Source organism: Hibiscus syriacus, unplaced genomic scaffold (genome assembly GCF_006381635.1).
Source record: "Hibiscus syriacus cultivar Baekdansim isolate YM2019G1 unplaced genomic scaffold, ASM638163v2 tig00110858_pilon, whole genome shotgun sequence".
Taxonomy (NCBI): Eukaryota; Viridiplantae; Streptophyta; class Magnoliopsida; order Malvales; family Malvaceae; genus Hibiscus; species Hibiscus syriacus.
In genome coordinates this window covers 1301617-1313700 of record NW_024062890.1, presented here as the reverse complement: position 1 = coordinate 1313700, position 12084 = coordinate 1301617, and the positions used below count along the sequence as shown (strand labels likewise).

Genomic DNA, 12084 nt, shown 5'->3' with positions numbered 1-12084 from the left:
AATAAATAAACACATATAAATATTATATGAACGGTTCACGAATAATTCATCAAACACTTTATTTATTTATATCACTATTCATTGGCCTGCTAAAATATTTTTAAGTTTTATAATTATTTATATATCTTTTAATTAAGAATTTTGTAAAATAAATTAAAATTTTAGAACCAAGTTTGCTATATAGGAACATGACATAATCGGTAGGGTCTCGATCCCATGGGTCGGGGTACGTATTGTCCCAGCAGTTACTTACGTTTCTCTTCTTCCTTTCGTTTTTTTTCTACGAACGCCGCCTCTGATGCTGCCCCTAGTTTCACCTTTGAATTCACCAATCTCTGCTCCAAAGGACTCACAAAGCAGGCCTTTGATAGGTACCATCGTCAGATATGGGCGGATCCACCTCTGTTTTCTCACCTCATTCAATCTTGCATATCCCAAAACTCGCCATTTCTCGGGAAACAGCTTCATTCCCTAGTAGTCACATCTGGGTCTTCAAAAGACAGGTTTATATCAAACCACTTGCTGAACATGTACTGCAAATTCGGCAACTTACAAGCTGCCGTTTCCTTATATAATGTTATGGTTGTAAAGAATGTCATGTCTCGTAACATTTTGATTAATGGGTATCTGCTTGTTGGGGACTTGGATGGTGCCAGAAAGTTGTTCGATGAAATGCCTGAAAGAAATGTCGCCACTTGGAATGCGGTTGTTGCGGGTTTTATCCAGTTCGAGTATAACGAGGAGGGACTATGTTTGTTTAGAGAAATGCATGTTTCGGGGTTCAGCCCTGATGACTTCACTCTTTCTAGTGTTCTCAGAGGGTGTGCTGGTTTGAAGGCTTTGTTAGTTGGGAGACAAGTTCATTGTTGCGTGGTGAAATGCGGATTTGGGTTTCATTTAGTTGTTGGGAGTTCTTTGGCTCATATGTATATGAAGTGTGGAAGTTTAGAAGAAGGGGAAAGGGTAATTAAATCAATGCCGATTCGGAATGTGGTTGCTTGGAATACTCTCATTGCAGGGAACGCTCAAAATGGGTATTCTGAGAGTGTGCTGGCCCTTTATTGTATGATGAAAATGGCTGGTTTCAGACCTGATAAAATTACATTTGTTAGCGTGCTCAGTTCATGTTCGGAGTTGGCAACGTTAGGACAAGGTCAGCAGATTCATGTTGATGTGATTAAAACTGGTGCAAGTTCGGATGCCGGCGTGATAAGTACTTTAATTAGTATGTATTCAAGGTGTGGTTGCTTGGAAGATTCTATTAAGGTTTTCTTGAAATGTGAAGTAGCAGATCATGTGTCATGGAGCTCGATGATTGCTGCATATGGGTTTCATGGACGAGGAGTGGAAGCTGTTGAGTTGTTTGAGAAGATGGAGAAAGAAGGATTGGAGCCAAATGATGTTACTTTCTTGAGCTTGCTTTATGCTTGCAGCCACTTTGGGCTTAAAGATAAAGGACTTGAGTTCTTTAAATTGATGACAAAGAAGTATGGAATAAAGCCTGGGGTACAACACTATACTTGCATAGTTGATTTGCTCGGTCGGGCTGGCTGTTTGAATGAATCAGAAGCTATGATAAGATCGATGCCGGTGAAAGGAGATGCTATCATATGGAAAACTTTGTTATCAGCATGTAAGATCCACAAGAACGCCGACATGGCAAGACGAGTAGCTGAAGAAGTGCTTAAGTTTGATCCTCAGGATTCAGCTTCCTATGTTCTCCTTGCAAACATCCATGCATCTGAGAAAAGTTGGCACAGTGTTTCCGAGGTAAGAAAAATCATGAGAGATAGAAGAGTGAAGAAAGAGCCTGGTGTAAGTTGGTTGGAAATCAAGAATCAAGTTCATCAGTTTTGCATGAGTGATAAAGCACACCCACAATCGGAAGAGATTGATTCGTATTTGAAGGAACTGACTGCGGAGATGAAGTTACACGGATACGTGCCCGACACAAGTTTAGTTCTACATGATATGGATAATGAGGAGAAAGAATGCAGCTTGAGTCACCATAGCGAAAAAATGGCCATTGCATTTGCTTTAATGAATACACCTGCTGGTACTCCTATAAGGGTGATGAAGAATTTGAGGATCTGCAGTGACTGCCATGTCGCTATTAAGATCATATCAGAGATCAAAAATAGAGAGATTATTGTTCGAGATACTAGTAGATTTTCATCATTTCCAAAATGGAAAATGTTCTTGTAGAGATTATTGGTGATAGGGTTTTGCAGCCACCCTTTATAGCTGATACGGGAATTTTTCTTCTTAATTTTAATCCAGTCAAGTGCTTTGGATTTCAATTATCTTTTAGTTGCGGAAAGAGATTTGAATCATGTTCATTAGTGATTATGTACTAACCTAATTCACCATTACCAAAACGCATGAAGAAATTGAAACAAAGGAAAGAAAGATCGAATGTATGAATTTTGATATCAAAGTTGAAACAGTAATGTAATAGGTATTAGAATTTAGAGAAAATAACCTCAGTGACCAAACATTCTAGATAATAAACGATTTTGACCAACTTTTATTAGATTTGCGAAAATAACCAACAAAATCGCAATGCGATCTCCACTATCGCAAATTCACGTTGCGATAGTTGAAAATCGCAACGCGATTTTCCATTTCGCGTTGCGATAGTTAAAAATCGCACCGTGATTTTCCATTTCGCGTTGCGATAGTCTACAGTTGTCGTTGCGATTTTCCAAATTCGTTGCGAAAATTCGTTGTGATAGTTAAAAAAAAAAGATTTTGTTTCTTAAGAATTTTCTCTAAAAAGATAGTATCCGCGCGGACGTGTCGAAGACACATACTACCACGACCACGACCACGACCACGACCTGAGACGGACGGCGGCGGCGCGCGAGAGTCCCCCTTGTTCTCTATCACTCAACAAGAAAGTGGGAAAGCCAAGTCTTAAATACCATTCCCAATAGTGTTTCCAATACTATGTGGGATTGAGTATTACCAACACTTGTTTCCAATACAATGTGATTATTCAGGAAACAATTAACAATCATGCACCTTAAAACAACTGAATTAGCAACCAATTGCATTAGTATTATACGATTAAATATGTCATAATTAAAAGTCAATCTACAATCAATCGCGATTATTGCAATTTTAAGCAAAACATTCAAAAATAATATCACTATTTAAGGCTCAATCCCACATAGTATTGGGAACAAGTGTTGGTAATGCTCAAATCCCACATAGTATTGGAAACACTATTGGGAATAGTATTTAAGGCTTGGCTTTCTCACTTCCTTGTTGAGTGATAGAGAACAAGGGGGACTCTCGCGAGCCGCCGCCGCCGTCGTCCGTCTCGGGCGGGTCGGGTCGTGGTCGTACGTGTCATCAACACGTCCGCGCGGATACTATCTTTTTAGAGAAACAAAATTTTTTTTTAACTATCACAAGAATTTTGACAACTGTAGACTATCGCAACGAATTTGGAAAATCGCAACGCGATGCGATTTTAAACTATCGCAACACGAACTGAAAAATCGTAACGCGAAATGAAAAATCGCAACGCAAAATGCAACGCAAATTTGCGATAGTGGAGATCGCAATGCGAATTAGAGATCGCATTGCGATTTTGTTTGTCATTTTCGAAAATCCAAAAAAAATTAGTCAAAATCGTATATTATCTGAGATTTTTGGTCACTGAGGTTATTTTCTCTAAAATTTATACAACAATTCTATATTTTGACTAGTAAACGGAATTGTTTCAACTTACTCAGAGATTTAACCAGTATATATATCATTTTTATGCTCAAACCGACATATATCACAAGTATTTTATAAATTCCGATTTGATTACGATTATCATGCAAAAATGCTGATTGTGGAAGCCAATGGCAGATTCCAGCAAAATTGAACTAGGGTTCCCAAGTTCTGAGGAAAACTATCCTAACCATGAAAATTGGTATATCAGAAAACTTGAAAGGTGGATTTTGTGATGTTCAAAAGCGTCATCATATTGATTGATGTTTGTTTAGTTTTACTTGAGCTGAAAAGAGCAATGGAAGCATACTAAAACTGTTGTAATACCATATCCATAAAATGAAACTAAGAAACAAGTTTTAGACAACTAGATATACCATTGTCTAATCAAAACCTCTCAAAACATGTTCTAAGAATAGTAGCAAACAAAACCATGAAAATCTTTCACACGATAGCATTGGCAGCACTTGCAATTCTAGGCCACAGGTCAGCACACTCCTTTCCGATGGGACCGGTGATAGCAGATCCTGAAAACACCAAATCAATTAAACCAAAAGAGTTTCAAATATCAAATTCAACAAGACAACAGTATATCACTTTCTGCAACATGCATATTGAAAAGATAAACTATGTTCGGAGGTTCTATGTCAACTTGGAAGCATAAAGATTATATTCTTTACTACATCAGTGATATACTGTTAAACTGTGGTCACGAGCATATGAAAGGTGGCCTAACCTAACGTTAATTTGAGGCGGGTTTCAACTAAAATGTTAAAAATTATACAATCGGTAATAATTTTGGTTTACAAATGAAAATGTTACATTGATGCAAGTTTTAACCTAAAATGTTACTTATCTACTCTAAAAAAGTTAGACAATTGGTAATAATTTCAGTTGCAAGGGAGAATGTCTTGATGGTAACTTTTTAAATTGCAACCAGAATAGTTATACATTTATGGATAACGTAATATTTTCAGTTTCAACCTAAAGTGTTACCAAGATTACTCTAAAATGTTACACTCTTGGTAAGTTTTTAGTTCCAACCGATTTCAGCCGTTTTTTTAACCTTATATTAACCAGTTGTATTTTAGACACATCCGCATATTCATATTTCCCAGAATTTAGCCAAAAATAAAAACACTTCATTTGAAACCCCCAATATTCAATAAGCAATAGTAGTCTAACTGAAACATCAAAATAGAATGAAAATGGGTTGAATTACCTTTCATTTCCCCCTTGGGGTTGACAATGACACCAGCATTATCTGCAAACAGATAGATAAACCCAAGCTAAGTCCAACTTAAAACACATAAATATTACTTCTACATAGTAATAACTTAACCAATTGTACAAGCAGACAGGTAACACGATGCAATAGATAAACAACAGCATCATGCTGTTTAAAACACATCTATGCTTCCCATTAAGAGCAACCAAAAAATCAAAATCAGCTATCCCATTATTAAAGAAGCAACAAAGAAAAATATAAAGAAAAAAAATGGGTAAACAAAGGAATTGTTTGGATTTTGGACCTTCGAAGTACATGTAGACGCCGTCCTTTCTACGCCAAGGTTTGCGTTGTCGGACGATGACGGCCGGCAAAACCTTCTTCCTCAAATCGGGCTTCCCCTTTTTGACGGTGGCCATGACCATGTCCCCGACGCAAGCCGATGGGAGCCTGTTGAGACGCCCTTTGATTCCTTTGACTGAAATGATGTAAAGGTTCTTGGCTCCCGTATTGTCGGCGCAGTTCACCGTAGCCGCCACCGGTAAACCCAGCGACATTCTGAACTTGTTCCCCGCGCTACCTCCCCTTCCTATTGCAAATTAAAAGAAAACGAATTGTTGATATCGGTCGTGGGTTTGTTAGGTGAGATGAAAAGTGAGGGAAAGTTTTACCTCGCTTCGACATTTTGGATCGGCCCTTCTCTACTCTTCCGTTTGCCTCTTTTCTTCAGCGAGGCTTACTTCTGAATCTTAAATAAAATCTGTCCCAGGGTTTTGTCCGAGAATGGTATAATAATTCTTTTCTCCTCTTTTAGCCTAATTCATTTTCGCACTTGTACTAATTTTTTCTCTTTAATTTGTCCATGTATTATTATTATTTTAAGGCTTAATGATAACTGAGACTCTTAAACTTTTCTAAAATAATCAATATGACTTCCAAGTTTCAAACTATTTTTTATATTTAATGTGATTTTCAAACTAAGAAAAAGAACTTAATATGACCCTCAAGCACATTATATATAAAGTACTCATTACTCATAAAATACTAAAAAGTAGGGGTGTAAATGAACCGAGCTTGAACGAATAAGATTATGTTCGTGTTCGTTTGTTTATTTTTGAAGGTGTTCATGTTTGATTCGTGTTCGTCTAAAATTTTAATATTGTGTTTGTTTATTTATCCTTCAAGTTGTTCGTTTTCATTTACTTATTGTTCACGAACATGTTCGTTTAATGTTTGTGAACGTGTTCATTTTTTGTTCATTTACTGTTCGTTTATCGTTCACTTGTATGTTCAATTTTTAGTTTTAGTAGCATAAATTCCTTAAAATTTGCAATTTAGATTTTAACTTTGACCTATGTTCAATTTAGTCCCTGCTTTCACCAATATTTCAAATGTAAAAAAAAATTAAAGGAAAAAGAGAACTGGTAAACAAGTTTGTTCATGAACATAAATGAACGAGTTGATAAACGGGCTTGTTTGTGAACATAAACGAATTGAACACAACTATATGTGTGTTCGTTTATTTATTAATTAACATAAAAAAATTTGTTCATACTCGTTTATTTAGTTTAACAAACGAACATAAACAAATGTTATATGAAGTCATATTTTCTTAAAAATAATTTTACTTAATTTAAAAATAAAAAATCTTGAATTTTGAGAGTTTTTGTATTTTTATTATTTATGATTGGGAGGTGTATTTTTATCTTTTAAGGATAACAAGAGTGAGATAGAGTGGATGTTGGTAAATTAAAAAACATGCTTAATGGTAGGTGAGACCCTCAAACTTTTTACCCACATAAAAGAATTCTTCATATAATTTTTAAATATGACATTCAAAACAAATTTTCTAGCTCTGTCCTTGTCATCAGGTTAGGGAGAGTTAGTGACGGAGTGACCATTTTGTAATAAACGATAACGTTGATGATCATTTTAAAGACAAACTATAACATTAGTGACCCCAAAGTAAATTTTCAAACCTTACTGTGAAAAAATAAACTTGCTCAAACATTAGTGGTAATGACCACAGATGCGTTTATCCAAACATAAAAGCAAGTATATATATTTACTAGAATTCATGTTCATTGAGTTTTGATTCCAGTTCAACTCCTGCAGTTGCTAACACAAAAAGAAGAACCTATATTGTTCGGTATTCACATCAAAACCATGGTATGTCTATGAGCTTGTTAGAAACCATGGCGAGGGGTTAACCAAGAAAAAAACCGTTTAATCAAGGCTACCAGCTTCCACTTTGTCAATATTTAAACCATGAAAAAGCTACCACAAAATAAGTGCCTTGAGCTTCCCACTTGAAACATATTTCTTCCAAAAAATGGCGAAAATTTTTCATGACATAGAACCAGTTCATCTGGTGATTGTTGCAGATTTAGACCCTGCACCATAGAAAGAAGATCGTTTGTATTGTCGTAGTAATTACAGAAATAATATATGATTTTTAGCATCAATGTTCTCATGGAATCAAGTTACAAGGGTAGGGTTTGGAACATGAAAAGAATTACAAATTGAGTTGGATATTATGGTTGCACTTTCAAAGGGTTAGAGCATTTAATGTGCCAAAATTTATTTCAACACGAGAAAACGAAACATTTTTCTACAGATTATACATGACGATTACTTACTAGCCCAGCGTTTCATATTCCTGCAAAACTTACTGCCACTCTGCACTGGAAAGCCTTGACAGGATGATCAAGATCATCAAAGGCAATATCATAATCCTGCTGCAGAATGTATAGCCTCTTAATAGGGACAGAGGAAAAAAAGCATGAGCTGATTCTGTTTGCTTCCAATACCGCATACGAATAATCATCATTCGATGTATGAGAATACTCACCCATGTTAGCTCTTCAAGCGCATGAACTTCTCTTGTTGTGAAAGGCTAGCTGTACACAGTAAATGCTCAATTAGATTTGCCATTGCAATGATTTGAAGTAAAACAAATAGAACTAGGAAGGTGGACTAAACCAGTATTTCATACATGATAGTAATGAAGATCTGGAGTCTCCACTTCAACCGGAATTTCAATCAAGTTTGCATCTAAGCACCTAGCAAAATAAGAAACAAAAAGAATTGGATATTTTTAAATGTCAATTAATTGAAGGTGTCAGATATTTCTTCTGATGAGTTTTCCGTCCTATACCGGACCTATAACAGTTATTAAAACAATATATATATAAAGGAAAATGAGACAATCTTGCAGGTAATCTTCATTGATGTCATCAAAACCAATTACTAACCTTACAGAAACACACAACAAAGAGAAAGGCTAAAGCAATTGACATCTTTTGAAGACCATAGTAGGCAAAAGTTAAAGGCCAAAGAAAGTCTACCTATGATTGATGAACCTAGCAACATTTCCGTAACATGTGGCATCCAAACAGAGGGCTTCTTCATCCTTGGAAACTCCCTTCAACCCCCAATAAGCATCCAACAGGATAGGAAAAGTATGTTTCTCTGTGTCCCTAGCATAAAACTCGGAGATGGTGAGTATTTCTCCGACAAACTCGCAAACAAAAGCTCCTTTGGGAAGTTTCTCAAGGGTTCTGAGGCCCCAATCTTTTCCACCAGGCGTTAAGAAAACCTAACAGTCATTGAAGAAAAATTCAAGGGAGTGCCTTAAGTTGAAAAGCAACGTAATGATCACACGGACCAGAATTTGTACAAGACTAGGATAAACCAAACCTGCAATTTGTAATTTAGACCTCTCTGAACCACCCTGTTGCCACACGCTTATTGCAGCCACATTTGCTCCAACATTCTTTGACAACTTTTCTCTTCAAGTGCCCCTTAAGGTTTGGGAAAGTCCCCCTTTTTTGATCTCTCAACCGGGCATTCTGTACAATAAAGGAGAGATTGATGTTGAGGATCACGAGTCATAGAAATGCACTCTTCTAAGAAGTCCTCCTCAAGAACACCTGCTGAAGAGTATGCAAATTTTCTGTCAGCTTGACAAGCACATCCACAAGGCAGCTCAGACAAGAGACAATCCCCGAAACATGTCGGACAACAACTTTCATCTCCAATTCCGTAAAGAGAAAAACTAACATGGGCATTTTGAAATACCAGATTCTCTGATATATATGAAATGGTGGAAAATCTTATTTATTTCATTTACCCATGAAATTTTAACTTTTTCTCCTCCCTTGGTTATGTCACTTGCATCATGAAGCCACCTTAATTCATTAAGAGTAAGTTCCTGCCGTGGAAGAACCAGCAATTCCTTCCCTCCTACATCGTCTGCACATCCATTTGAAGAATGCTGAACATTGAAAGATCCATTTGACAATCTAGCTAGCATGTAAACATTTTCCATTTTGCTCTCAGAATCAGAAGTATTCCTTGCAGGAGATCCCCTCAACACATCAAGAGCCGGCATCACATCACCTTCCTGTGATTGGTTAGAGGAATTAGTCGCCAATTCGGAGATGCACTCACATGTCGTTCAGAATTTTGATGAGATCAAAATTTGGGCCAATGATTTATTTTGTATGATCGAGACATCTCTGTTCCATCAGTTCTCTTAGTTCATCTATGGTAGGCATTGGAAACTCTGTCTTCCAAGAGCAGATTGTTGTAGCTTACAGAAATCTTTACCTCACCTAACGGCGAAGTGCTATTTCTACTCTAGAAGCGGTTTCAACAGGAACAGTGGCAAGCTCACAGTTGGTATGCCTCTCACTCATTGAAGCTGAAGCACCAGCACCTACGTTTCATCTGTATGCAAGGATTCGGGAGGTTCCTGCCAATTTGATTTTCCCGTTGAAAATTCCCTAATTGCCAAATCTCTTCCACTAAGGAATCTATTAAAAAAAGCATTATAGTAACTAATTAATTAAAGGATTAAAACTATTTGGAAATAACAAAAAAATTAAGAAAAAGATTGATAACAATTTTAATATCCAACAAGTTACAGTTATAGATGCTAATTAGCATATTGTCTATCTCAGATATGGAATTACGTACAGCAGATTAGGATCAATTGCAGAGATTATGCTCAGCAAAGTTAGCAGGTTTGAAGTATATATCTAATACAATGTCAAACATGGCACATTCATCATCATTGTTCTTCATTTCCCTGCAATTTTTGAGTAAATTGGAAAAGCACAATGGACAAACCATGCACACTGAAAGTGAACATACAAGGGATTGCAAAATTACCATCAAAAGGAACTTTTACAGCGTTCTCAAAACACCGGTTCCCTACTGCATTATGAATTAAATCAAGAAACATTTAAACAATTCACTACAAGCCTATACATTTCACAGCACCGATATATATAAATTCATAACATGTACATAATAATTAATTTAGATGCTTGAGAACTGCATCAGCTAATCAGTAATCGAACATTGGTTTGCAACGAAAAGTGAATCAAGGAGGGGGAGGAAAACAAACAATATGTACATATGGGAAATATTTACCTGGATGAATAACTGCAATAGGAACCGCATCCTGTGGCATCTCATCGGTAAATGGCTCTTCCTTGGGCATAATCAGAGCAAGAGTATCAGCACCCTTTTCTTAGGAAATACAAGTTCAGGTTCCGGATCTTTAATGCACAAGGAAAGAGAGACTCTTTGAGACCTTTCCCTTTCGAAGCATCGTAAGGTAACATTGGTTCTTTTCCTTTAATACTAAACTGCATTTTGAGACGAATGTGAATTTTGTTCATATCTTCCTACCATGCCAAAGGCCTAGGTTCTATAGTTGGTTCCCTTTATTCTGACTACATGATGGGTGAAACAGGAGCAGGGGAGGCAAGCTGAGATGAACAGGACCAGATGAAGCATCCTACCACCATGATGGGGTGAAACAGGAACAGCTGAGGCAGGCCGAGGTGAAACAGGCAAGAATTCTGTCCTTTTTCCAACATTGCACTGAAGTGACTGCTGTTGAAAAGTAGGAGGTAGTGCATCCTCCTCAAGTCTAGACCTTTCTAAAAACGTTCCAGTCATATTTGGGTTGCCTTCCTTTGAAGAAGAAGCCTCACCTAGTTTTCTCAATCTTTTTAATGGCCTACAGGCTCATCAAGTACTGAACCTTCATCTCCAATATCTCCATCCTGCTAGGTAACACAATCAACCATAGCAGGTCATACGGATGGATGATGATAACAGGAAAAAAGAAATTTTCTGTAGTAGCAAAGTTAGAGATGAGTCACATACGATGCATTTCTCGTCTTTTTCAGGTTCTGGAACCTGAAAAGCAAGACCGTATCAAAAAACACAACAAGTTATGACTTAAAACTGAACTGAAACAGATTATAGAGGAAAGTGTACCTTACTATCCTCCTCATCAAAGATAGCACAGCAAGAACTCTATAATTTTCAGATTCAATTAGCTCCCAATTTTATCATATATATTTAGAAGTCTCTTCACACCGGTTTCACTTTTTGCTCACAATTCCTATTTCCCATTGCACGGAAGGCCTGCACAACTCGGGGGTTTGGTGCCATGATGCTTTCTCAGCCTGTAAGACAATATTACCTACATTTTCCATTTGTGAGAAGAGAGAGTAGATAACATCACTAGGGGTAAACAAAACTCGACTTGACTCAAAAAATCAATTTTTTCTACTCGACTCGAAAAACCTCGACTCATAATTTTATAAACTCAACTCAATTCGAAAATTTTTGGGTCGAGTTCTATAGTAGAACTCAAATAACTCCAAAATTTTAATAATTAGTGGATTATTAATTTTGAGTCGAGTCCCTCTACTTTGTATCATATATTTATATCACATACGAAAAAATATGAACAACATTTATGGTTCATATAGAAATCAAAAACATCATAATATTAAAATTACTAAACTCAAATAAACTGACTCGAAAATTTCAAAAATTTAAATTAAAATGCAACTAGTCAGCTCGAATAACATGAAATTTGACTTGACTCGATCGAACGCTCGACCCCAGAACATCAGTAGCAGCCCAGGAATAAAAGTAGATAAGTAGCAGCGAGAGAGCAAAACAATCCACAAATAATAGGGAATACATAACTAAATGAAGAAGAATAAATGAGATCCAAAGACGAAGATCCACATGCATCCTTTAATTAATACACTTCTATACATTGAGATAATTCAGTAAGAAACTAAAAGCCAAAACCT

General features: G+C 36.6%; 2 protein-coding genes, 1 long non-coding RNA gene and 1 pseudogene across 3 annotated transcripts; 1 reads left to right on the top strand and 3 right to left on the bottom strand.

Moving 5' to 3' along the window:
- The first annotated feature begins 210 nt into the window (after nucleotides 1-210).
- On the top strand, nucleotides 211-2218 carry LOC120143511 (pentatricopeptide repeat-containing protein At2g41080-like). Its single transcript, XM_039157818.1, is given in 2 exon segments — nucleotides 211-2169; nucleotides 2171-2218. Coding segments are annotated over 2 exon segments (2001 nt in total). The 5' UTR covers nucleotides 211-216.
- A 1814-nt stretch (nucleotides 2219-4032) lies between these two features.
- LOC120143628 (60S ribosomal protein L23-like) lies at nucleotides 4033-5747 on the bottom strand. The gene is made up of 4 exons (XM_039157906.1): nucleotides 5626-5747; nucleotides 5259-5543; nucleotides 4949-4990; nucleotides 4033-4253 (listed from the first exon to the last, which is right to left on the bottom strand). Exons 1-4 carry the CDS (start codon nucleotides 5636-5638, stop codon nucleotides 4171-4173), a joined length of 423 nt encoding a protein of 140 aa, XP_039013837.1. The 5' UTR covers nucleotides 5639-5747; the 3' UTR covers nucleotides 4033-4170.
- Nucleotides 5748-7489: 1742 nt separating this feature from the next.
- Nucleotides 7490-9347, bottom strand: LOC120143608 (annotated as a pseudogene).
- A 1609-nt stretch (nucleotides 9348-10956) lies between these two features.
- LOC120143523 lies at nucleotides 10957-11494 on the bottom strand. Its single transcript, XR_005517947.1, has 3 exons — nucleotides 11252-11494; nucleotides 11138-11170; nucleotides 10957-11034 (listed from the first exon to the last, which is right to left on the bottom strand). It is a non-coding gene; the product is annotated as an uncharacterized LOC120143523 (long non-coding RNA).
- Nucleotides 11495-12084: the final 590 nt, after the last annotated feature.

Coding starts and splice junctions, on each gene's coding strand:
- LOC120143628 (XM_039157906.1), bottom strand. Junction 4,991..5,258: donor CGTCTACATGTACTTCGAAG/GTCCAAAATCCA, acceptor ATCTGTTTGCAG/ATAATGCTGGTGTCATTGTC. Junction 4,254..4,948: donor CCCCAAGGGGGAAATGAAAG/GTAATTCAACCC, acceptor TGGTGTTTTCAG/GATCTGCTATCACCGGTCCC.